At 44.7% G+C, this 27,824-nt stretch overlaps 1 protein-coding gene across 8 annotated transcripts in view; it reads right to left on the reverse strand.

The window, feature by feature from the left end:
* Positions 1–27,824, reverse strand: part of PACS2 (phosphofurin acidic cluster sorting protein 2) — a 394,365-nt gene that overhangs the window by 54,318 nt on the left and 312,223 nt on the right. For 2 of the 8 annotated variants that reach the window (XM_069208861.1, XM_069208865.1), the window contains exons 10-18: positions 24,956–25,046; positions 24,245–24,319; positions 23,521–23,639; positions 13,465–13,597; positions 11,681–11,785; positions 10,746–10,852; positions 8,178–8,332; positions 4,361–4,471; positions 162–270 (exon numbers count right to left, since the gene is read on the reverse strand). In XM_069208861.1, coding sequence (XP_069064962.1) covers positions 162–270; positions 4,361–4,471; positions 8,178–8,332; positions 10,746–10,852; positions 11,681–11,785; positions 13,465–13,597; positions 23,521–23,639; positions 24,245–24,319; positions 24,956–25,046 — 1,005 coding nt within the window. Of the gene's footprint in view, positions 1–161; positions 271–4,360; positions 4,472–8,177; positions 8,333–10,745; positions 10,853–11,680; positions 11,786–13,464; positions 13,598–23,499; positions 23,640–24,244; positions 24,323–24,955; positions 25,047–27,824 lie in introns of all 8 variants that reach the window. The other 6 variants (XM_069208859.1, XM_069208863.1, XM_069208864.1 and 3 more) reach the window with 3 other exon arrangements.

Here is a 27,824-nt window from a genome sequence, read left to right on the forward strand (position 1 = left end):
GCTAGGGCAGCTAAATAAAGCAATGGATATTGAATGCCCTAGGTCACAGTGTATAGATTTTCAACATTTATGTACCACATTATTCTGTATATTATTTATCTTGATTTATGCTTGATTTCAGAAATACTTCCTGTGCATATGTCCTTGCGGCAGGGACGTACCTTTTCTGCTTGTACGTTAGCATGGCTTCTGCAATCGGTAACTGGTGGGCGCAGTTGGCACCAGCGATGTACTGCGTTATCCTGGATATAATGTCTGGAACATCCTGTACTACATGAACACAATGAAACAAAAGCAGAAAATGAACACTTAATGAACAGGCCCAACAAGCACATGCAGGAAAAGGATCAATTCCGACGACTTCAATAAAGGTCAATAATCCACAGTGGAAACTTCACCAAAGTACTATCAACACACAGAGGCAAACCAAGGAAAAGGATTGTGTTCTTACCTGCTTACCAAGGCCTATATTGTTTATTTCATGGTAACAACAGGGGATTGTAAAGCTGGTCTTCAACTGAGCAGAAGTCAATAACAACCCTTGCCCTTTCATTCACTGGTAGGTCCTGCTCACTGACATTTTACTCCGCTAGTAATTGGATGTCATTGTTCAAAACACTTAAAGATTTGGCTTTCTGACCAACTCTAAATTTTATGAAGACAAACATTTCAAAGGTATTGGAATGAACCCTATGACTCTGGATGCGGCAGGGTCAAACCACCTAAAAGCTTTATGACTTCCAAAATCGATTGATGCTCGTCCCTCCCTCAGCACTCTTCCAGCTATCAAGGCACTCTATTGTGGCATGCTTTGCTCTATGAAACCCTAACATAAATAGTTACAGTATCTCTTTGAAAAGTGTTCTTTTGGATAGAGCGGAGTAGTATTGCAAAATGGCGTGTTACACTAGGAACTTCAAGCGTTATTTTGGTTTTGGGTGACAGAGAGGGATAAGTAAGCAGAGTTTGGGGGCTCAGTCTTACAGGTGTTCAGTGAACCTCAGCATCAAGAAAACAGTAGTAGAGAGGACCCTTCTGATGGTCTCAAGTAACACCAACGATCAATGCTACCTTATAACTTAATGCAATTACCATTAAGGTAATTACAGTGCTCGCCCAACTACAATGTTGGATACTGCACAAATACAACTCATGTGCATTTCTCGCTGTGTGAAATGAGGAATATTTGAGGTGCAGGGCACTCAACCAGCAGTCTGCCTGCATTCTGCCTTATTTTTTTAATCTCCGGAAGGCACATGCAAGGCCAGTGGAAAAAGACGAGAATGTCTGAAATTTCGCATATGCTTACTGTAGATTTAAACATGCATTGACAGTCAATAGGTCTCATCTGTTAGAGCCACTGGCTTAGACAATATTTTGTAGCCATGCTGTAAAGCAGGGCGGAAGCTTTAACGTGTGGCCAAACTAATATAAAAGAGTGCTATGATGCAGCCAGGGCTTATGCATTTTTTTTTGTTAAATACATAAGCGTTTGATGCATTATAGTCCCTTTTGTATTGCTATTTTAACCATGCTGCTCAGAAGCTAGTCTGCTAAACACTAGTGGACATGCATCAAGTTCCTTTTGTATACTATATCTTGCACCAGAGAGTGCATGCGCTGTCACAGGAGAGGCCTAAAAATGCCCACGCCAGTTGACACACTAACCTGGCTATTTGAAAGCCTGAAATTAATTTCCTCCTGGGAACAAGAAAATGCCTGTTGAGTGGAATTACCTCTAATATGTATGGGCCTTCAGAGAGGTTCTGTTCTGGGGATTGATGTAATGCGGCCAGATCTACAGGGAGTGCAGAATTATTAGGCAAGTTGTATTTTTGAGGATTAATTTTATTATTGAACAACAACCATGTTCTCAATGAACCCAAAAAACTCATTAATATCAAAGCTGAATATTTTTGGAAGTAGTTTTTAGTTTGTTTTTAGTTTTAGCTATGTTAGGGGGATATCTGTGTGTGCAGGTGACTATTACTGTGCATAATTATTAGGCAACTTAACAAAAAACAAATATATACCCATTTCAATTATTTATTATTACCAGTGAAACCAATATAACATCTCAACATTCACAAATATACATTTCTGACATTCAAAAACAAAACAAAAACAAATCAGTGACCAATATAGCCACCTTTCTTTGCAAGGACACTCAAAAGCCTGCCATCCATGGATTCTGTCAGTGTTTTGATCTGTTCACCATCAACATTGCGTGCAGCAGCAACCACAGCCTCCCAGACACTGTTGAGAGAGGTGTACTGTTTTCCCTCCTTGTAAATCTCACATTTGATGATGGACCACAGGTTCTCAATGGGGTTCAGATCAGGTGAACAAGGAGGCCATGTCATTAGATTTCCTTCTTTTATACCCTTTCTTGCCAGCCACGCTGTGGAGTACTTGGACGCGTGTGATGGAGCATTGCCCTGCATGAAAATCATGTTTTTCTTGAAGGATGCAGGCTTCTTCCTGTACCACTGCTTGAAGAAGGTGTCTTCCAGGAACTGGCAGTAGGACTGGGAGTTGAGCTTGACTCCATCCTCAACCCGAAAAGGCCCCACAAGCTCATCTTTGATGATACCAGTACTCCACCTCCACCTTGCTGGCGTCTGAGTCGGACTGGAGCTCTCTGCCCTTTACCAATCCAGCCACGGGCCCATCCATCTGGCCCATCAAGACTCACTCACATTTCATCAGTCCATAAAACCTTAGAAAAATCAGTCTTGAGATATTTCTTGGCCCAGTCTTGACGTTTCAGCTTGTGTGTCTTGTTCAGTGGTGGTCGTCTTTCAGCCTTTCTTACCTTGGCCATGTCTCTGAGTATTGCACACCTTGTGCTTTTGGGCACTCCAGTGATGTTGCAGCTCTGAAATATGGCCAAACTGGTGGCAAGTGGCATCGTGGCAGCTGCACGCTTGACTTTTCTCAGTTCATGGGCAGTTATTTTGCGCCTTGGTTTTTCCACACGCTTCTTGCGACCCTGTTGACTATTTTGAATGAAACGCTTGATTGTTCGATGATCACGCTTCAGAAGCTTTGCAATTTTAAGAGTGCTGCATCCCTCTGCAAGATATCTCACTATTTTTGACTTTTCTGAGCCTGTCAAGTCCTTCTTTTGACCCATTTTGCCAAAGGAAAGGAAGTTGCCTAATAATTATGCACACCTGATATAGGGTGTTGATGTCATTAGACCACACCCCTTCTCATTACAGAGATGCACATCACCTAATATGCTTAATTGGTAGTAAGCTTTCGAGCCTATACAGCTTGGAGTAAGACAACATGCATAAAGAGGATGATGTGGTCAAAATACTCATTTGCCTAATAATTCTGCACTCCCTGTAATGAGGGGCTAAGCATTCAATTAGCCATTCAAGCACTAGGCCAACCTTTACCATATGGACACAGAAAAAGAAGAGAAGCGGGGCAAAGAGTATGTCTGTGAATGCCCACAGGTGACGATAAAAAGTCATACTAACAGAGGTAAAAACAACAGTGTTTCAGAATCTATGTTCGAAGGGGACTATGACAATTATGTGGCCTTCCAAAGCTGTCCTGCTAAACACAACCCTTAATTTACTTTCCTAAACCTTTGCAACCTAAAACCTGCTATGGTAAATCATAGGTTCGATCTGGCCCCTGCACCATGTCTATCAGTTTAAGCGTTAAGTAGCTGCCTGCTTCTCATATGCATTGCAGGATATATCCCTAGTTTTCTTAACAGATACCCACTGACATATGCATCACTGGAGGAGTGCCTTAGGGTGCTTGGGCAGAAGGTTACCAAAAATGAACGCTGCTGCAAACACTGGTGGGTCGCTTAATGACTCTTCATGACTCAGTTGAAGGGTTCATAAGGAATTACTGGAGGAACCTATCAATATTTCCTCACATTTACTTTGTATTTTGCTCACCATTCCACTTCTACTGGCCGAAGATTCAAAATTAGCCCATTGTAAAATTCAAGAAAAATAGAAAAAACACACACACATATAAATATATCTCGCACAGTACTCAAGACCCTCACAGGTGATTTGACGCGCTATATAAATGTTTGCTTGAATGACAGTACAGAAAATGCATGTGGTTCAATCGTCCATATTCCACTTATTTGACAGTTAAAAATAGTCTTCACATAACAGAATAGTACAGTCCACATGAATGAACAAACTTACCTACCTTACCTACTAAAGAAAGTCAAACTGCAAAGGGACCAACAATCTATTCACTGCCATAGCCAATTATGGCAGATGAATTAGAAAATAATAATAGCAGAATAATGGTTTAGATAATTGTTTATATGGCGCCATATGTCATTTCTAAATTTAAATAAAAAATGGTGTCTTACTTGCTGGTTGTGCTTCAAGCTTGTTGAACAAATCCTTCCAAACTGCATCTTGAAAAAAGTTGTTGTACCTGTAGTCTACGGAGCCCAAGTACTTTGCAACAGGATGAGACCCTAAGAAAAAAATTAATTTTATCAAAATGCTGCACTAAACAGTGTGTATGTCAGATGAGTGAGTTAGTATCAGGTGATGTAAAAGAAGCATAGAAGCTGCAGGTTCTAGGCAGAGCTCAGTGTTGTTCAAACCAAGCACGTGGTTTATTAAATTCAGGAGCAGGAAATAAAGAACAACAGCACTTACAAGGCTGCTTTCATTCAGTATTTGGGGCTTAACAAACAAGTTTCTTACCTTTGGTAACACCTTATCTGATAGAGATTGGCTATAGCCGCAGATTCTGTACTTTAGAATCCCCCCAGGTGCCAGCCTGGATCTGGAAATGTTTTCCCCTAGTACGTTTGGGTGTCGGCAGAGGGTGTTGCACAACTCCGTAATGACACCGTCTGCCAGATGTGACATCAACAAAGGTAAGTAACCTGTTCACCTGACTGAGACATCTAGCCGCAGATGCCTTACTCTACAATCAGATCCCAAAGCACTGTAACCCGAAGAAGGGACTGCAAACTGAGACCCTCACTAAAGTCTCTAAGTATCACATAATTGGGAAGCAACAAGAGAAAATAGACGGACAACCATAATAATGAAGGAGAGTAATAAATACAATAACCTGTGGAAGTAACCACAGGGAAATGAAACCATGAACTACTTCCTGCTTCTTAAATATTCAATCTACCAAAATTAGGAGATCTGATATTACCATATTAAAGGTAAAAGTAAATGTACACCTCAATTAATATAGGTCAGACTTATCTGACAATACAAAAAGAACTCAATGCCTTAGTGTTGAAGAATCCTTATAATAAATCTCTTTGAAAACAGAATAAACAATATACTGACACTCCCAAAGAGGTAGTAATATATCCAATACCCTATAAAGGATACTAATATATTTCATAGCTTCACCACAAGTTAGACAAAACTAACTCTCTTTAGAGGGAGCAATCTGTACATTCCATTGAAGGTGTAATAGCTCACTGTATATTACATAAATGCTCTTTAACATACTAGCAAATGCTTCACTTAGAGTATGGTATATACCATAAAGGCAACAACTCTTAAGCACAAGCTTTTCTTCACAGTAAAGTAAACAATATCACCTTGATTCACGTGTAGTACAATGTGATAACCTTATACGCTGTTTTTTATTGACAAACCTAAAGTAGAAAGGCATTACTTTACATCAAATAATGATGATAAAGAAAGAAATCTTGAACTTTAGGACATGGGGTTTTAGGAATTAGCCCCTGCAAAGCACAACCCACCGCCCGTTGCAATGAGGATATAATAAATATATATGCAGATAACCGAAAAATTCTCATGTGCCAAATTTGAACTACAGAAGTTATTAACTAAATCCGAGCTCCACACCTACTGTCTAGAAAACGTCTCAAGGCTTAGTCAGCTCGAGCACCAAACAAATGGGCACCATCTAATGCCACGTCCAGAAATAAAGATAGGATTGGTACCGAGAACCCTGAGGTCTGTAGCCAGGCACAGCGACGGAGTGGAACTGAGGAAGCCATAGCTTGACCCGCAGGTTCAGTGGATTATTTATAAGCATATTTATTATATAAATTATGATTGTGAATATTTATAGTACTTTTGTAAATGAAATCAGTAAAGGTAATAAGAACCAAAACGCTATACACCCGTATGTCTATGTAATGATTTTTCTGTTTCCCCTACCCTCTCTTTCAATCTGTGCACTTTATGTAATTGATCATGTGGCTATAAAAAAAATGTATTCCAACAGTTTGATATAAAATAATTGAGTTATGGTGTGCTCCACTATTTTTTTGTTTTGCCACAGACAGCTAGAGCCCTGGGCTCTCTATCAGGAGAAGCATGGGGAAGGGACTATCAGGGAAATTTAAAGCAGCATGTGCCATAAAACTACGAAGAGTAGGATGTCTGAGCAAACAAGGTGCCTGTGGGATATATCCTGGTCAAAAGGGGCTCCTTAATCAGGCTTAGCCCAAGCACACAAAAAGATATCATGAAGTGTCTCATTATAAAGAAGCACCAGCTCAACCCCGGTCTGGCTTTGATGAAGTATATCATTTAAAGGATCTGATGTCAAGTCCATTAAGGGAAAGGTTTGACCTAACACCTCCACAGTCCTCTTTTGTATGTCTGCAAAGGAGAAACTCACTTCCGGAGCAAGTCCAGGAGGGAAAAAGAGGCCTGAGGTCAAAGAAGAATCAAAGCCACTAGCAGGAACCAGATCAGACCTCCAGCTGTCCTCCCTAGAAGGCCCTGACTCCGTTAACGCCTCTCTACCATCTCCTGCAGCAAGAATAACAGGAATGGAGTCTTGTAGAGGAAGGACCGGTGCCGTTCCCGATGTCTATCAGCATCGAGAAGGCAATGAATCTACGTGGACATCAGATGGAGAGGGAAGTCGACCTCGATCGACCCTGCCAGCGAAGTCGCTAGAGTCGGCTGATCAGATATCAGCACCAAAGGTGGGCACCCTGAAGGGCTGTGCACTGGCACACGGGAGACGCATCAAAGGATGCTGTAGGCCTAACTGAAGTTGAGGACGAAGCCTCTGGCGTGGGCACAGTGGAGACACTAAGCACCTCCTTGGGACCAACAGGTGCTCCAGAGGAAGGTGGCTAACCAAAGATGGGGTGCAGGGAAGAACAATATGCACGCATCTTGTCTGGGGTCGCCACATCTCCTGGAAAGGGAGGAAGTTGTGGGGTAGACCCTGACTTCGTCTCTTTGGCTGAGTAAGAATGGGAGGTTGAGTACAGTGAGGTCGGTAAATGCCAAGGCCTAAACATTCTATGCGACGTACCTTTGGACTTTGACAGAGATTGGCATCTATGAGTATGAGAGCAACTCCTCTAGCGGCTCCGTGTACGGATGTCAGACTGAGAAGGAGACTTCAAGCAACAGAAAGACCGAGACTCCACCATCCACGCCACTGCAAGCTTCATATTACGCTCGGGAAGGGTCTTCGGCCGAAGACTCTGACACTAGCCGCAGTTCTCAGCATCATGGTGCTCACCCAGGCATCACAAGCACATTGAATAGGGATCTGTAGCTGACATCTGCCATCCACAGGATCCACAGGGTTTAAATCCCAAAGACATAAGTACACTGTTCCGAATACAACGAAAAATGTTGAAGGAGGCAGAAAAACGGCCAGAACAACCGTCTCCGGATCTATGTTGCAAGCGCGGAAAAGAAGGAACTGACATAATTGCATCGGCGGGGAAGTTATATGGACTTCTTTGACATCACATTACGGAGTCGCGCGACGCCCTCTGCCATCGCCCAGACGTAAAAGGGGGGAAAAAAGTTTATGGATCCAGGCTGGTGCCTGGGGAGACTCTAATGTAAGGAATCTGCAGCTAGATGTCTCTATCAGATTGCTTTAACCATATTACTTCTACAAACCTGCTCATCAATCTCAAATCAATTAACACTTTCGCTTCTTCCAGACCGTACGTTAATATACACTGTAATAAAGAGGGCTTTTTAGCCAATATGTGCATATTTACAAAGCTATATATTGTCTTACTTGATTGAAGGTCCCAGGTTTGGGTGACCAAAGGAAATGTATAAAACAACTCGTAAAAAAAAAAAAAGAATTGCCGTAAGGGGATCCCAAGTGCACGTGCGCACACACACACCCACACACGCATGCTACATCCAAGCGAAGAAAAGTAAGACCACCGCGAGCATGCGTACCTAGTGGTATGATGAGGAAGCGCATGTAGCTGAGCCAGTCAGGGGTTTTGTGCGAGAGCTGCTCCACAAAGAGCCTCAGCACCGCACTGAGGTAATTCTGAGCTCCAGCCACCGCCAGCTTCACCGGGTTTGGAGGCTGGGAGTTGCAGTTACAGCTAAACATGGAGAAAGAGCAATTAAGGCTTAGCATTATTATTTGTGGATTCTCTGGTACCCTGCATTAACACCTTCTAACACTTTTGTAACTTGTGAAACTAGCATAAATGGCTCTAAAGTATGACACAAACATTTTGCAAACGAATCCAACCAGCATTCTTAACATTGTGTGCTGCATGCGTATACACAGTTATAGCCCAAAAGAGGTAAATAATGCATGGAATGGGAACCTAATCATCCAAATATTGAATATTCATTTACCTTGTGATATAGGATTGCAGCCAGCCAATGAGGGCACTCGACAAAGAAAACGGCCAACCTTAATGGCCCCTTTAAGCTACCCTTCCATATAAAACAATATTCCCTTGAAGCCTGTTGAGATCAGGCTGGATGTCTCACTGCAGGTTACTACTCCTGTTGGCAGTGGCCACATTGATGTGGTGAGGCATTAGCCCCACTGCCTTAATCGCCCTTGCAAGGGAAGTGTGAGGCATCCAATCTGCAAAATAAATCACTATGCACCCTACCTGAGTGAGAGTAGTGTGGACTCCCAACACAAATTAAATTAAAATAGTTACGGGAATTCTATACTCTGTGCAATGTGAAAGGGACGAAATGAGGTCTTGGATCGGGGTGCAGGTGATGATGGGTAGGGGAGTGACCCAGAGATTACACTGTTTCAATTACAGCAGTGTGACTGGTTTTAAGTGCCTTCGATGATGCAAGAAAGGTCTTGTATCCCGATAAATGGCTTTTGAGAAGTCTATCCCAGAATCCAAACGATTCTTCTTGCAGACTGCCTTTATTTGCGGAGATCTGCGTTTTCTTTTAAGCTCCTATACTATACACAGGGTCTTTCACACACTGCAGTAAACTCCTTTTTTATAAACCAAACAGGGAAACCTTTTATTGTCGTGCTACGCCTTACCAGCTGGGGAAACATTATGTGGTAATGGTTCCTTCTTCATTCAAAACCCCATAAGAACAAAACTAAGATACAGACCCTGGGAGGAACATGGTATTCAACCTGGTTTTCACAACCAATGTAGATAATTTAATATTATTCAGACATGAATAAGTCTCCATACTCTGAGTGCTGTTGAGGTGCAAACGCTACTGGTGTGTGCTAAGCAGATATCAAGTCATTGCAGGAAACCTCTGGGAAATAAATACACACACTATGTAAGACACTCCGAGATATCTGCGTGCTGCCATTTCTTTGTAGGATCTAGTGATCAGAACTGTATAGGACACTGGATATAACGCAAAAGGAACTGGGAATCTCCAAGGCATAGTACCTGAAGGTAAAACCTGGCTGGGAACATCACTGTTTCAAGAATGATAAGAACTATTAAACTGTACGATAAACTCAACATCCTGTTTGTGAAGAATCTGCTAAGTTAGGGATAAAACCTTAAGTTTGAACTCCTCATCCTGAGGCGCAGTCCAGCTATAGGGCAACACAGAGATGAAATCCCTAGAAGAAAAGATCACTTTATCCTTTTGCAAGAGGCTAGGAATATTTCTAAAACTCATGAGTCTTGAGAATACAATTTGGTTGGCTCAATTACTTCATACACGCTTCTCTCCTCCCCCCAACATCCACTAGCTATCAACTTCAAATCTGAAGTTGATAGTAACACAAAAGTGTTAAAAGTCCAATCTTGAAGGGATTTTTTTCCCCATAACAGCTATAGTAATAATAACAGGTATAAGAATTTTAGATTTCTTTAAAATGTCTTTTTGCCTCTGATTAGGCTGAAGCAAAGGTATTTTCCTGTAGGCTTAGGATTAAAAGTAAATATGATTTGGCAAAGTTTAAAAACACTCTGCACATCCTAGAGCTAGAGTGGTGTTTCTTGTATAGAAATAGGCCCATGTAGTCTTATCTCTTCAAGGGCACGTACATTTAATACCACCATCCAGACCAGTCATTACAGTCTGCCAACTATGATCAATACAACTAATCAAAAGGAAAGCAGGGCATATAAACTCAGGCTTTACACTCTAAGTTAACATGACAAGTAAACCAGAACTTTAGATTTCTAAAAATAAATCTCTTACACACACTACACACACAGACTCAAAATTACTTTGTTGAAAAATGACCAATGTGCCTCTATGAAGCTGTATGAAGTGTGAGAGTTACTGTCTTTTATGACAACTCACTATTGTAGCTAATGAGCTTTTGAGTTATCCCAAAACGGGTGTTCGATTTCCCATGGAGCAAAGTAGATCTTTGCTGACTCAATTTGAGAAGGAGGTTGTGGGAGGCATGATTCACCTAATTTTCGCGACTCAGTAATTTGAGAAGCAGGATGTGGGAGGCATGATTAACCTAACTTTCGCAATGTAAAACCAATCCTAATTCCCATTTCAAACAACTAGTAGTAGAGCTTAAAATGAACTTACTATCTCTGTATCCTGGAAACAATGGTGTTGAAGGCCGCCTGGATATCAGCTGTAGAACACGTGCAAACTAAAGGGAGGGCTTGCTTTTGCAAAATATCATACAGAAACTGTAAAAAGAAAGAGAATATCTTAAACACTAACTTACTTAAACGACTACTTCATGTGGATGCAGAGAGAGGTGTCCAACATCTCAACTTTTAAGGAACAGCATGCTAGCCTTGAGAAAAACCTCTTAGTCACTCGCAAACTTGTCTTTCGGGAAGCAAGGGTCTTTCATTGCATGTGCCCCAGTCCCACTAGTCTTTCAGTGGCAGAATTGTTCATTAAAGTTTCAAGCTTTCTTTAAGACCAGTCCGAGAGTGTGCTTCGTGATCATAGTCATAAAAGAACGGATAATAAGTACTCTGTGGTCACTATCCCTCACGGTGGCAGTGACCTCAACTGGTGACTTCTAGGGGGAGATTACCAAGTAGTAACTTGGAGTTTGAAAAGGTAATGTCCCACGAGGTGCAACCAGCAGACAGTGTTATAATGTTTTTATTCTTGCTGCCTTTACATCAATAGATGATCAGTCAGTGTATTCAGAAAATGAAAAAAGCATAAGACCATACAATACTGCAGATAGAGATGTATTTTGTCAACTCCAATGCAGGAGCCACTTCTGCGACTCTGTGTTCTTCCCGCTCTACCCACTGCCTACTCTTACCTATAACGCAGCAGGAGATGCCAGGTCAGCACCAGGCTGGGCACATCACCACGGCCACCATGCCACTCTTGATAATACACAAAGGCATGGGCTGATGGGGACATAAGATTTCTTGCTTATCAGGAGGATTTCATCCCTGGACTCGAAGATTAGAGCACACAGGATATCAGCTTGCACAACCAAAACCAGAAGAATTGGCAAGGCAGCAGGCACCGGTTGTTCAACTCACCTGGCCCTGCCAATCGGATGTATTGATGAGGATAATGTTTTCAGGTAAGTGGTCGTCAGACGTCAGGATGTGGTTTAACTGATCATAAACCGTTTTCCGTGGTATCTGTGAAACAAGAAAAGAAATAGTGAAAAAAGCGCACTTGGGGCCAGATGTACTAAGCAGTTTGCACGTCGCAAATTTGCGAGTTGCAAAATGCACTTTGCAATGCACAGACCTCGTTTTGAGAGTTGCAATTAGGAAGGGGTGCCCCTTCCTAATTGCGAGTCGCAGTGCAATGCAGGATTGTTTTGTGATCGCGAACGCGGTCGCAAACCAATCGCAGTTTGCACCCTTTTGTAATGGGTGGTGGACCGCTGCCTGCTCTGAAAAAATGAAAAAAAAAGCGTTTCATTTTTCGTTTTTGTAATGCATCTCATTTTCCTTTAAGGAAAACGGGCTGCATTGCAAAAAAAGAAAAAAACTGCTTTATTAAAAAGCAGTCAAAGACAAGGTGGTCTGCTGTCCGCAGCAGGCTACCATCCCTGTGAGGGCCGCCATTCGCAAGGGGGTCGCAAATTGAAGATTCATGAGGTGGGCCTTTGCGACCCCCCTGCGAATCGCAGATGGTGTCAGGCACACTATCCAACATTCTGAATTGCGACTCGCAAATAGCGAGTCGGTCTGGCTCGCAATTTGTGGGTCGCAATTCAGAATGTACCTACATCTGGCCCTAAGGTATGTAACTCACAACTGAGTAATTTCCTCTGAATCATACTTAAGGGCACAAGTGAAATATGTTCCAAAATAGAGCCAAGTGGCTGTGCTTTCTTGGACAATACAAACAACTTCTCTAACTATGGTGGGTAAGTTGTCAGATGTGCAGCAAATCAAAAAAACTCATCCTACGGCAGTTCTCATATTGTCCCTCTCATGGCCAATTTTACAAGCCTTGAAGTTTAGTATCCTATGGGAGCCCATCTGGAACTTGACTGAGGACTTTTCGTTTCAAAACAATATTGTGCATTGAACCAGTTAAGCTGCTTAAGAAAAATATTCTCATCAGTTTGCCAGCAGATTGTACAAAATCATTCTGTTGTTCGACTAGTCAGTTTCTGGAACAGAGAAGATGCCCGTCCATTCTCAATGTTAGAATAAGTGACACCTTTGCTCATTTCTGCCCTTGATAATTCCTTAACTGGACTTTCCGAAAACGTGTCATAAGCGAGTTTTTGAAGTTTAAAATCAGAAGGATCATATACCCTTGGTGTAAAACTTAAATACAGGGACAATAGGATTCTTCACACACAGATGCACACGTCTATAAGGAGATACAATGCTCTGTAAGTGAAGTAGGGTCACCTTGCGCACACACACACAGACTAACCACACCATTTTTAACCTGATTCCATTTTGAACAGAGAGCAAATTCACGAAAGCTCACGCATTGGACGTATGGTTCTCTATTTTCAGCATCCAGGTCAAACCAACTTGCAGAATTGTGTCCTCTGCATTTTAGATCAGATGACGCGACATCATGTTGCAACAGCTAAACCTAGAGATGACGGCTGTACTGGCTACAGCTGCTCTATGTCTGAAAGATAGGAGCTGCCGTATCTTTCAGAAGCATGCACTGATGATGCACCAGGATCAGAGCCAGGTTACCCGAACAAGTGATAGTGCACTCTCCAAATGCATGTCACATGCAGTTTTTGAATAATATTGATACCTGGAGAGCCTGAGACACTGCACAGAGATGAGGGGAAGATGATGATGATGATGATGAGCAGGGGTGATCATCTCACCTGTAAGTGGTTTCTGGTGTCTGGGGATCGCTCATTATCCAGGCTGTTGGCTCTTTCATTCTGCGGCCTGGCTGGCTGCCTCTCCTTGAGGGATGTGCTTCTACCTCGCCGACCCGTCAGCTTCCCTTCAGACCTTCAGAAGCAAATCAAATCACTCAAACTTTAACACAATGATCTTCAAATATCCAAAACCAGCACTAGGCTCGACATGCAATAGCTACAGTCTGGGACAACACGGCCAGATTGTCACTGTGATGTGCTAGTATCAACAGAGAAGACCTAGCGTTACCAAGTACACAATTCCAGAAAACGCACTGTAGAAGATTGGTTATGTTTGCCGAATGTGTGAAATGTTTGTTTCTACACCTTACCTTTTACTCTAAGACTGTCACTGTACATTTCTTATTTAGCAGATACCTTTGACGTTGAACTAAATCAAGGTACACCTCAAAACGTGCAAAACCACAAGGAGGTCAATGGACCACGAGATACCCAGCAACCCGAACTACGAGAGGGTACCCACAGTTGCAGGCCACAGATGGCATCTGGAGGTACAGCCCCTAGAGAGTGCCCACTGCAGACGTAACCGCACCCAGCAGAACACTAAATACTCGATCTGAGTGTGGCTGGGGTGCATGAAAATGTGTGAGCTTTTCATGGGGCTTGCCAGATTGAGACAATCTTCTTGCAATGTCCATGACTCGTTTTCATCATCTAGCCTCATGTTTCTTTCATTTCAGGAGCCCAAATTAAACTTTCAGTCAGAAGAGGGAGTCAGAGAGAACCTTCTTAAAGACAAAGATGTTTGTTCAAAGCATCCTAGAGATTTCTTGCGCAGTGGAGACACTAGTGGGAAAAATGAGTCTTAATTACAGCCATAGAGGATTTGGGGGCCCCCAAGACAATTATGATAAAGTCCCAAGACAGGAAGTGGAAAGCCTTTTCAACCTTTGGAAAGTTGGTCATATTCATGTTGCATTTGTTCACTGATTGAATTTGAAATGGAAAGTAAAAATACAGGTAGCATCATGCAATGACATCCTGCCTGGTCCATGGGGTACAAACAGCAATACACACATTACAGCGTAGATTTACTTGACTTAAACCCAATAACCAGGATATGAGAAATTAAAAACTAAAAGAAGCAGATGATGAGGGGGCAGATGCGCTTCCAAGGGGGGAAGGAAGCGGTTTGGGGGCAGGGGCGTGGTGGGGTGAGGAAGAAGGGTCAGGAGATGAGTGAGGGACTATAGAAGGGAGGAGCGAGATAGAAAAAATAAAAAAGGACCCACAGGAGGGCGCTGGACAGGAGGATGCACCCTTGGATTGAGCTTCCAGTCAACACAGCAGCAAAGGCTGCAAAGCAAGCGTCCCTGGCCTCGTTGTTGAGGGGGAACGGGGCAGGGACGTGGGGTGAGGATTGAGGGTGAGGGTGCATGAGACTGAAGACATGAGATTGAAGTAGCCACATCTGTGTCAACCAAGTGTCAATGATTGTCCTTCAAGAACGGAGACCATGTGAGAGGAAATGTGTCAGCCTGGTCTTGCATAATGTAAATGAGTTTCTCATAGGAAGCTGTTTTATACATTTCTATGAGCTATTCCTCGTGTGTGGGCGACTGTGGGAGTGCCAGTAGCAGAGTACGCAGAGCTTAGATGCTGTCAGTGCCGTGTTAAGCAACCTGCGTTCGTGGTGGGACAGCTGGGGAGAATCTGCCGTGTCGTGAAGCAGAATCGGATGGCCTGGCATCGGGGGGGAATCGCTATCGTCCCGCACAAGGTGGAACCCACTGCATCTCAAAGGGCACGGATGTCAGGGCAGTTGTACAGTATATGCACAATATCGCGGTGCTCATGGCCACAGGTAGAGTGGAGTTGAAGTCCTGCTGCTTTGTGTTTTGTTGGCATTCAGTATCACTCTTAAACTATTTTAAAAAGGCAGAATTTCATCGGGTCTCTCCCACTCCGCAGTTACGGGTGTCTAGGATCTTGGTCCAGTTCTCTACCTCATATTCTGCCTGGAGTCGATCCTGCTATGTAGCATGTAGTTTCACATCATGTGGCTGTGAGTACATGTGATAGATCATGAGACTATATAGTCCAGATATCACACAGATTAACCCCTGGTATTTAGATAAGTGAGCACCGGGGAGGGAAGGACGTCCATGGCTGGGTGCCTAATCTGGCGTGATTGCATGTATTGCCACTGCTAGTTAGAGAACAGTCGGTATTCTTCTCAGAATGTCTCAAAAGATTTGAGTGTCCCTTGAGAGATTAAGTGATTCAGGATGAGGATCCCCGCCTCGCACCAGGTGACCCAATGCGGATACTGCCACTGTGCTATATGGGTGCCTTTTCATGGAGACGAGTGTCCACCAAGAGGAGCCTATGAGCTTGTGTCTATGTTCTGGAAACTGGAGTACAGCCCGGGGGCTCCCCGTTACGCTGCTTTCGACTGCGACCCACAATGGGGGGTCCTGAGCGAGGGGTGCATATAAGCCACTTGTGCCATATACAGGGCCATGCAATACTGTTCAACGGAGGGGAGGTCTAGGCCTCCACAATATCTGTGAGCTATGAGTTTACCAATGGCTAACCGAGGCCTCGGATTCCCCCAGAAAAAGTTATTGATTTGCTTGTCTACTTGCCTCAGAAACATTAGGAACATTATCATAGAAGAATTCCAGGAAGTGGGTAAATTTCAGGAGGGTTACCAGCTTCGCTGCCTGTGACCTCCCCCATAACGAGAGGCTCAGCTGTGTCCTTTTCTCAAAATCAAGCCTTATCCTCTCCAAGAGCAGTTCCACGTTGTCCTGTCCCTGGTTAAGACAGAGTCGCAGATACTTAAGGTCTGGTAGTCGTTCTCCAGGACAGCAGGGCTTTGCTCTTACCCCTGTTAACCTTGTACCCGGATATAGCTGCAAAGGCGGCGATAACATCCAGCAGCGCCAAGATGGGGAGGGCTGAGAGCATGAGCAGAATGGCATCCGCATATAAATAGTTGATGGGCCTCCCGGGGTGGGATCCACATTATATGCTCCGATTGCCAAAGGGCGGCATCCAGGGATTCCATGGCTAGGAGGAAGAGTAAGGGTGACAGTGGACATCTCTGTCACATCCCTTTGTGGACCGGAAAAGGGTCTGAAAGGAAACCACCACAGTTGACCTGTGCTGTGGGGGGGAATCGCTAAGCCGTTGGGCCTTGGAGATGAAGTCCGCACCAAGGACAAATGTGCACAGCATTGCGGAGAGGTAGTCTCATTCTATTCTGCTGATGGCCTTCTCAGGCTTCTAGGGTCAGTGCTTCCTTTGGCAGATCTTCTGCCAGCCACATGGCATGGACCAGTGTGCAAAGATGGTTACAGGACAATCAACCTGGGACAAACCGCACTTGGGTGCGGTGGACCAGGGAAGGGATGGCCCATTTAAGACCGGCTGCTAGGATAAAGGCTAGGTCCTGCGTAGGCTTGGGTGGGGGGACCGTAATAAGGGGAGGGGTCAAGGGATCCCATCTGGTCAGCTTCCTTGAAGAAGTCATGTAGGGAGTCCACTATTTCCTCCTTTGTCCATTTGTACAACTTGGCCGGAAAGCCATCCTCCCCAGGTGCCTTATAATACAAGAGGTTAGAGATGGCTCCTCTTAAGTGATTTCTCCTTGAAGTAGTTCTCTATCCGGTCTCATTGAGACCGGGTAAGTGAATTTTGTCGAATAAGGCATTGATCTGTATCGGGTCCGCAACCACTTTGGGGGTGTAGAGGTCCCATTAGTAAGTTGTGAATGTGTTTACAATTTTCTGGGAGTAGCTGGAGCTGGGTTTGAAGGCAGGGATGGCCATCCCAGCTTCCTTCGGCCGCAGTTGTGCTGCCAGCAGCCAGCCCTCCCTCTTCCTGTGCTCCCAGTAACTGTATTTCAATTTTTATAGTGCTTAGCCTGCTTTGAAGGTGCAGAGGGTACTAAGATACATGCATGTTTTCTCAAGATGGGGTGTAGTAGCAACGGAAGAAAGGGCCTTATAGAGGCGCGTGTGGTCAGCTACAACTTTCTCTAAGGTTCTCTGCCAGTCTCCCTTTTGCTTAATTAATAGCTGCGTCTCTCATCAGCTGTCCCCTAATGGTTGCCTTAGCTGCCACTGACCATTTGCTGTGTTTGCTGTGGGTAAAGATGTAGGAATTAAACCAGCCCAACTGGGGCTGGTTGGGGGGCTAGCTGCTTGCCCCCGATTGCTGCGGAGCGGGCACCAGCTAGCCGCGTCAACAAAGGCGGCACACATGAGGACCAACGGGTCAGACGACGCGAGTCATCCGGGACAAATAACAGTGAGGACTACAGCGAACAGCGAACATTAAGCGTTGAATAGACGCCCATAACAAGGAAACAATGAAGTGGCAACAGTCAGCGGGTATATCAGTCATTAGGTGGTCGGTCTTCATTGGTGAGCCGTGTTCATCACGGGTCCCGTCCTGTGTCAGCTCCACCACTGCCTTGATTTCCTTTCCACTAAACAATTGAGCCGATCAGGCCTGATGACTACCCCCCCCTTGGGGCTGCAAGGTCTCAGTCATGGATGTGAGCTTGGCCGTGGCTGGTGTGGGAGTAACTGAAGACATGTTCATGCTCTGGTCTTGTAATCCTGCCAGGAAAGATAGCAGTTCTTTCGGATCGTGAAATTAATTGGACTAGCCGTTCATCATGATCCACATGTGTGCTGGTTCAAAGAGTCCATATTTAATGTCCCATTTGCACAACTGGGGTCTGAGGGACAAGAAGGCCTTCCGCTTCCCGTTCATCTCCCTAGAGAAGTCAGCTGATATGTGAATCTTGTGGTCTTTGTAGTCATAAGGTCCACGCAACTGCTCCGCCGCAAGTATTATTTACGCTTGCTCATGGAAGAGGAAGCATGCCATTATGGGCCTCACTCCTTCAGATGCCGTTTGTCTTCACAGTCAGATTCTGTGGGGTCTCTGTATGTGTCGCAGGGATGAGTGGGCAAGCCCCAGGAGGTTTGGGAGCAGGTCCTGGAGGAAGCTGTGGACCTCGGCCCCCTTTGCTTTTTCCGTGATGCCACAGAAGTGGATGTTGTCTTTGCAGCACCTGTCTTCAAGATCTATAATCTTGTTATGCAAACTCCAGAAGTCGCAGTTTTAAGAAGCTGGCCTGGTGTGTGGTGGGTGCCTAAGGTACTTACACCTTATGCCAGGTCCAAGTATCCCCTATTAGCGTAGTGTAGGCAGTGTCTAAAAGCCAGGCTCTTTAGAGGTAGCTGTGGATGAGCAGCCAAGGCTTATCTAGGAGACATGCAAAGCGCATGCAATACCACTGTAATCACACAGCACTTACACACATGAAAGAAACCACACGGTGTTACAAAATTAAAGGCACTTTATTTTAGTGACAATTACCAAAAAGTACTAAAGAGGCAACCCTCCAATAGGAGGTAAGTAACACACTAGATATGTAAACTAGTAAACAGAAACAGGCATAGAAAGAAGTAGAAAACAGTGCAAATAGCAATAGACAATAGTGACCCTAGGGGAGCCCAAACCATATATTAAAAAATGGAATGCAAATGCAGGACCCCCACCTAGGTACGTGGGATCTGTAGAGAGGAGCTGGGGGGACTGGGAAACCCCTTAATGTAAGTACCACAGTGTCCCCCAGTGCCCAGGAAGAAAAGATTAAGTTACTGGATTTTCCCCAGACCATCAAGGACTAAAAAGAAAATAATGCAACACCCAGACAAGATTGCAAGAAACCAGCAGTGGATTCCTGAAGAGGAAGACCTGAAAAAGAAGGGGACCAAGTTCAGAAGTCACAGGAGTGTCCGGTAGTGGCAGGAGCCACTATCCACCCGTCTGTGGGTAGGTAGTGGCTGGAGCCACTACCCACCCATCTGTGGTCAGCAATGCAGCCCTGGAGTCAGTGAAGAGCTCCTAGAGGAAGGAGTCTATGTACCACGTTGGATGGAAGATTGCAGTCTGTCTGTGGATTGGAAAAGCCTTGGCAAAGGCAAGAGTTGCAGTAAGAGAAGAATGGAGCTGCCGAGGACCAGCAAGGACCAAGAGGACTCAACCCACAAGGGGGGGGGGGGGTTGGGGAGTCTCAGGGGACCCTCTGCAATGCAGAGAGATCACACAAGAAAAGGCAGCCCCCACAGGAGAGCCATTGTAAAAGGACCCAGGAGTCGCAGAGGAGCCCAAGCAGCACAACCAAAGAAGAGTCCCACGCCGCAGGAGAAGCACGCAGAGGGCTGTGTGTCGCAAGGAAGGGTGCTGGAGGCTGGGGCTACACAGAGCCTGATGATCCCTTGGAGGAGATGCCAACAAGCCTTGGTAGCTGCAAGAGACGTGGTGCACAGGGGTAATGTCCTGCCTGGGAAGGCAAGGCTTACCTCCACCAAAGTTAGACAGCTGGCAGAGAGGACCAAGGGGACCACTCCAGACCACCACCCGTGATGCAGGATCCACGCAGCTAAGTATGAGAGGAGATCCACTCAGCAAGTTGTTGTTGCTGTTGGTGCCTGCGGATGCAGGAGAATGACTCTTTCACTCCAAGGGAAATTCCTTCTTCCTTCTCGTGCAGACTGAAGACTTGCCGTCCTCAGAGGATGCACAGCTGGGGAAATATTGCAGAAGCTGGAAGGAGCTGTGGAAACAATGTTGCAAGCAGAGTCTTCATTGTGGATGCAGATTGTCGGTTTCTGGGCGGTCCATTCGCAGTTCCAGTGGCCAGAAATCGAAGTAGAGGTTGCAGAGGAGTCCTGCTGGAATCTTGCAAGCTGAAACTGAGGACCCACCCAAGAGGGAGACCTTAAGTAGCCCGGGAAGGGGGATTGGTCACCTAGCCAGGTGACCACTTATCAGGAGGGGGCTCTGACGTCACCTGCCTGACCTGGCCCCTCAGATGCTCCCAAAGGTCTCTGCCAACCTTGGAATCAAGATGGCAGGATCAAGGGACCCTCTGGAGGAGCTCTGGGCACCACCTCTGGGATGGTGATGGACAGGGGAGTGGTCACTCCCCTTTCCATGGTCCAGTTTCACACCCGAGCAGGGACTGGAGGTCACTGAACCGGTTCAGACTGGTTTATGCAAGGAGGGCGCCAAATCTTCCCTTCAAAGCATACCAGGGGCTTGGGGAGCCTATCCCTCCCAAGCCATGTAACACCTATTTCCAAATGGAGAGAGTGTTACTCTTCCTCCTCCTCTCCCAAAGGAAATCCTTTGTTCTGCCTTCCTGGGCTTGAGCTGATCAAGCAGGAGGGCAGAAACCTGTCGGAGGAGTGGCAGCAGCTTGGGTAGCCCGGAAAACCCTGCAAACTGGTAGGAGCAAAGCTCGGGTTCCTCTAATGATCCCCCAGAGTGCATGGAATCATACTTCTAATAATGGCAACAGTATTGGGGTAGGATTCTGACATGTTAAATACCAAACATGCCTAAGTTCAGATTTACCATTATATAGCTCCACATAGGTAGTGACCTATATCCAGTGCACGCGTAAAATGGCGTCCCCGCACTCACAAAGTCCATGAAAATGGAGCTGGAGTTCATGGGGGTACCTCTGCTCAAGCAGGGGTGCCCCCACACACAGGTACCTGCACCCAGCCCAGGGGTGCCCCCACACACAGGTACCTGCACTCAGCCTCTGGGCTAGGAGGGCCTACCATAGGGGTGACTTACAGTGACCTGGTGCAGTGCCCTGTAGTAAAAAGCATCCACCCTTTCACTCAGGGTGCAATGGCAGGCCTGTAGAGAGGTCTTTCATGGGCTCCCATGGGTGGCACAATACATGTTGCAGCCCACAGGGGACCCTGGTGCTCCAATGCCCTGGGTACCTGGATACAATATACTAGGGACTTACACAGAGCACCTGTATGCCAATTGTAGGGTGTAAAAACCACGAACAACTGAATTTGGAGAAAGAAAGCAGTCACTGGGGTCCTGGTTAGCAGGATCCCCGTGCACACAGTCAAAAACGCAATGACATCAGGCAATAAGTGGGGGTAATCTTGCCAAAAAGAGGGTACTTTCCTACAGTGTTCTCTGTCCAGGATGTGGTCAAGTCTTGCTTCCAATGCTGACAGGCATTGGTCCAGCCCCTTGACTTTTTTATGAAAGTCTGTAATGTCCGACAAGATGGACTTTGTTACCACCATGAGGTCTGTTATATTTGCATCCGTGACCTCCAATCTGTGCCCCGCCGCTGTGATTTCCTTGAGAATGAGGTCCATCGTGTGTTCTGAGAAGCCCATGGGTGAGGCAGATGTGATTTTGGCCTGGGACATGACCTCTGTGAAAAGAAGCTGTTCTGTAAGCTTCCCAGAAGCCATTGCTGTAAGTACGGAGGGCCAATGGCTGGTCAATTTCCAGGGGTATGATCGTGCGTTCACAGTAGTCGGTGTGTCACCACCTCCAGGAGGGTGAAACAGGCACAGCGAATTGGGAAGGGTGGACCAGTTACTACTGTTGCCCTCCCGGTAAAGTCCCCTGTTGCAGTATCTAATGTCCGGAAAGCACTTCTATGCGCCCGTTCACCCCCAGTGAGTGTTTCCATGTCAATGGGGAGGCAGGGGTGAGGGGAGGAGATGAGAAGTAGATGGAGGTCCCATGTGGGCCACAGCACAGACTATGACCTGCTGGGTGATAGAGGGCCTAGGGTGATGCAGTCCAGGCCTTCCTCCATGGGGCACTGCACACTGACCTCAGTGCATATGGATGTGGGGGAGTGCTCTGTGGTCTACAGGGTCTTAGTGGCAGGTTATCCTGTTCCACTGTGCCCCCACCGGGTCCCACACAGAGGGTGGAATGGCTGAGTATCGACCTGGTCTGGTCTGAGGCGGCTCCACCGCTGCAAGTCATCCGGGCAGGAATAAGCCAGTGGAAAGTAGAACAGGGAGCGGGGCCTGTTAATCGAAGAGTGGGCCGGGGCAGGGCCTGGCCGGTAGAAAGCAGAGCACGTAGTGGGCCCTGTTAATTGATGACCGACAACTATACATGCCTTGCCCGAGCGGCGGGGTGCGATGTTCCCATATGCGCCCCCGAGGGCCGACTTCATGTGGCTGGAGAGCCTGCAACCAGACCACGTGAAGCTTTTCATCGGATGATGGCCTTAGTCAACATTCTAGGAAGGGACTCTAAATTTCCTTTTCACCAAACAAAATGCTAAAGATACAGATCAAATGACAGAAATATGAACATTTTCCTTATTTGACTGCAAATACCTCAAATAAACAAAAATTTTGAAACTGCAAGAACGTTAACTAGATTTGGGGGTGCTGACTGAACACTGTAAGCAGAACCATCCACACTGTAATACTGCAATATTGTTTAACTCAGAGATTCACAATTAAACAAGCTCTCTCCCAGTTTTGGACAGGAAGCTTTAAGCCATAGAGTCTCTGATGAGTTTTTCATAAATTAGCACCAACAGGGAAAAAAAACCTGCCCATCCTTACCAACAGATATGCAAAAGGAATAAAGGTAGTCATTGCTAGGGGACTGGAGTGTCTGTTCTCTCCAATGCACCTTGATTGTATTAGCATGGTCTGAAGCTTAGTAGGTCTAGAGAACTGTAACAAAGGCACTCAGAGTCTTTAAGCCAATGCAGGTTTCTTTTAGTGTTAAGAGAAAAACTCATCATGGCTCGGCATTAGAGGCAAAACACCATTTTGGAGGCGAATGCTGTGCACTACAGAAACATAAAAACGTGTATTGTACCATTCAAAGTCATATAAAGGCATGAAACAAAATATATATTCACCTACACATTAGCAAATGCAGCAGGATGGGGACAAAGTGAGCTCACCAAGAGAACTAAATACAAAGTCTACAAAGAAAAGAGACTGAGGTTCTACGTGTCTACTTCAAAGCTACATACACTATAAGATGATACCCATACAATGCAAAATACTTCTATATATTTGCTGTCAATTATGATCCCACCAAAAGGCATATGAAGGCAATGCTGTAAAAAAGGAAACATTTAGCAAAAAGGTCACACAATTGCCAGTGGTTTCCATTAAGAAAGAACAGTCTATTAACCGTGGATGCTGCACGTGGTACCTGGTGGACGGAATGATGAGCGACTCCGTCTTGGTGATTTTGCCACTCGGGGGTAACCTCTCGATGAAGACGTCTAATGTGGAAAGTTCCAGGTCTTGTGCTTCTTGCTGACTTGTCTCCTGGAGAAACGAAAAGAATAAAAAAACATGACAACCAGCAGGAGACCACCAAACACCACCACAGTGACTATCTGTTTACTGGGACATGCGATGGGAGACCACCAAACACCACCACAATGACTATCTGTTTACTGGGACATGCGATGGGAGACCACCAAACACCACCACAATGACTATCTGTTTACTGGGACATGCGATGGGAGACCACCAAACACCACCACAATGACTATCTGTTTACTGGGACATGCGATGACTGGACACACTTAAAAATGAAGACACACCAGGGATTCAATGGTTACTGTTTTCATTTGTGTATTTGGGGGAGCTGGGACCCCATTAGATGCAGGCTGCAGAGCCTACACTGCATGCAGAGGGTCACTGGTGCAATGTATGATCACTGCAGCAGGACGCTTCAGTTATCTGAAAGGTCCCCTCCTCGGTGAAACATTTCTATGCTCCGACCCTCATCCATCTGAAACACACTGAAATGCTATTTTTCTAACCTCTGCTGGAGTACCCCAATTTTTCTCCCGTCCAATTACTATTTTTGCACTTTTTTGTAAGTGAAAATAAAAATGGCGTGAATGAAGAGAAAGCAGACTTACGAAAGAAACTGTGTCAGACACTTCATCGGAGTGGCGCTTGCTCCCCAAGCTCCTCGTCTTCTCAGGCGCCCCCACCTGCTTCACAGAGGAGAGAAGACCAGCATGTCTTTTATGGCTATACTGATAATAGCATTCATGAGACACATCCTGTCCTATTCCTTCTACTCCTACAAAAGCAAAAGTGTGGCCTTTCCTAAACAATATTTATCTGCATTAGAGAACTGTACGTAAAATAAACACCATATATCTCAATGATTGTGCCTAACAAAGGTAAAGCCTTATGATCTTCAAAAAAGACCTAGGACCGCCTCTGTTCAGCGAGGCCTTGCCTTCCAGAGATGTGCGTCCTCGGACCACTCTTGGACCAGCCTCCACAATGAGGAGCTAGCCTCAAGGGTCAGACCTCTGAGCCAGCACAGGCCAACTAGGGATCATTGCAGAGCTGTGCACTCACACAAGGGGACATTTATGTAGATGGTAATATCCACCGGCTAACACGCTACTGCGGTCGCATTGCTGTGCAGTCATGGTAAAGCAATATGTCAAGAGCTCTGCAAAGTACATTACAATGAAATCACAAATGAAACAATGTTTTGCCATGTAAGGTTCAACATTCACATGTAGGCTGAGTAGACAGCAATTCCTTTATCATTAAGAAAGTATTTGAGTGATCAGAAATTGAAACTATTAACAGTTTTTAATTCGACTTACAGGACTCGGGGGCTCCCTTTGACTTCGCACACTGTGCAAGCTGCCGATTTCTGTTTGCGAGCTGGAGTGAGACAGACCTTCAAAATAAGGTCTGGAAGGCAACAGAAACACAGGAAGAAAAATAAATGCACAACTTGTTGACATTTTGGTTCATCTAAGCCTTGAAGTTGCCTTTATGTTCATAAATTATAACAATCATCCAAAAATAAAGGGCATTTGCCATGATAAAGTCAGACCCTCCCCCTAGGATGTGTGGTATAAAGGACGTGGATGTTTAATAAACTTTATCCTAGCCAGGCTTTTTGAGGAACCATTAATTTATCTGCAGCAATGGTTCTCATTGGTATCTTTCAGGAAACAAAAGTGGAGGTCAAATAACCTCATGCATATGAACCTGTAAGAGGACCCTAGCATATAAACGGAAATAGTTTATAACATTAGTGTATTTGAAACACAACACCATATACAGCAAACAAACCACAGAGTACGAAAAGGGCTATTACAAACGATCCATAACATGCCGTCAATAGTCCGTAAAGTGACAATTTCTTAATTGATTAGTTTGCTACTCCTTTGTGTCGATGATGTTTCGACTCACACTAGCTACAAGGGTCTCATCAGGACTGTTAAGTTGTGGGGACAGCTGTAGCGAGGATGAAACCAGTAACGAGGTGAGGTGGCCAACAATAAAAAACCACAGGTTCCAAGAAACTGGGAAGGATGTAACCTGAGATGTCCTAAATAGCCCTAACTAGACTGCTAAAGGACCCAAATGTAACAGTGTCACTTCATACACAGGTGAGGAATATGAAAGATACTTTCTTGGTGGGTGGGGGTGATGCAACCCTGTATGGTGACATTTGTGCATGGTCCAGCGAGTCACAAAGCACTTAGCCCAGGAAGTATTAATTACATTTACATGGGCCGTGGAGGGTTGTGGAAGGCCAAACCATGCTGCCCTTTGACAAAATGGACAGCCCTTGTGCAATGCTGCGGTGAAACAGTGGAAATAAATAGCAGCAGGGTTGAGGAATCAGCTGGGCGTGGGGATACAGTGCTTCAATACTACAGACACGGCGGAAACGTGCCTGTCAATGCTGCGAGCACGGGCGCACGCCCGGAGGAAGCGCAATAACAGCTTCATCCAAAACAAGGCTTAGACGCAGAATACAGGCTAAGCCTCAATATGAAAGGGAATGGAGGGGGCAGGAGGCACAACAGAATATAGATGAGTCAAGGATACCAAGGAAGTGCCCAAGGATGTGTGGAATCTAGAAAATAATAATTATTGGAAATGAATCGTAATAACTATAATATATATGGAACAAATGTGTAATCATAAGCATGGCAAGACCTCATGTCCCAACCCAACACCATCATGTAATTTACAGAAATGCATAAATAAAATAGATGAAAGAACAATCTAACATCATAATAACAGGAAATTAAAATCATAAAATCATCATATCTCTCCACAGTGATTCACATAAAAAGCAGATATTAGGGGGCCTTCAGTGTGCTCAAGAGACTCACTCTTGGAGTAAAGGAATCGATCCCCTCCATTCCGCCAAGGAATTAACTCTTGGGAGTAAACCTACCAGTCCCCTCTATTCCTCCAAGGAGACTGGTTGCTTTACCCCAAAAAGTGCTTACTAGTCCATGATTCTGATTTGCATCTAGCATGTAATTATAGATAACTAATTAACGGCACAATTTATACCATTCAGGGTAAGTACCTTTCGTATTCCTTGTCTATACACTGAGGTAACACGGTCACATTTGGGTCATTTAGCAACAGATGGCCTATTTAGAACATCTCAGTTAACATCCTTCCCAGTATCCTGGAATCAAATTTGTCGACTGCCACACGTTCTTATTGGTGTTATCCTCGTTACAGATGTCCCAACATCTTAATAGTCCTGATGAGGCCCCTATATCTACTATTTTAGTGTAGGTCGAAACGTTATCAACACAAATGAGTAACATACTAATCAATTAAGGAATTGTTATTTTAGGACTACTGAAGATATCTTATGGATCGTTAGTTACTAAATGATATGCCTTTTCACATTCTGAGGTTTGTGTCTGTTGTATATTGTGTTATTACAGGCTTTGCACTGTGGTCACATTGCACTATTGTGGCAATAGTTTCTGTAAACACTCTTTATTTTGGTTTCATATAAACTCATGTGATAAAGTATTTGGGTTATATGGTGGTGTTTTTTGAGAGTTCATTGGCATTAGTTGCTCAATTATGTAAGTTTTCTCTGAATGCAGGGCTAGAAAAATCATAAAAATGTTACTAAACCTGCCGATAGAGAAACTTAAATAATCTACTCGACCTAACTGTAATGTACTTGACCCATAAACGGGTCTCAAATTGTGTGATCCTCGGCAAATAGTGTACAGAGTTGCCTTTTTCTTAAGTCTCACATATGATTGCACCTTCAAATATGTGAGCTCAGCATTTCTGCAGTACAAAAAACCTCTTATGTTTCATTAAGAAGACTAACGTTTGCCGCATACATCACAAGAGTCTAGCCCACATACCCATGAGGTCTAGCCCACATAACCTAGGGCTTCTTTTAGTTTACTAACAACATTGCCATCAGGGCAGGAATGTTCTCAGTTTGTTTAAACACTCAATTTTAATAAATATATTACTAAATCATGATGTGGTAACATATTGTCATGTACACACAGTAACTTTCCAATAAATGTCCATAGTGTATTAACAATCTGTGAAAATTGGGTTTCATAAAACATATCCTTTGCACATGAACATGTAAACTATTCTGAATTGTTTTCATTCTATTAAAATATTTTTCATCAAAGAGAAATATAAAGAAGAGCTTTCACAACTACGGAA

Source organism: Pleurodeles waltl, chromosome 9 (assembly GCF_031143425.1).
Source record: "Pleurodeles waltl isolate 20211129_DDA chromosome 9, aPleWal1.hap1.20221129, whole genome shotgun sequence".
NCBI classification, from domain to species: domain Eukaryota; kingdom Metazoa; phylum Chordata; class Amphibia; order Caudata; family Salamandridae; genus Pleurodeles; species Pleurodeles waltl.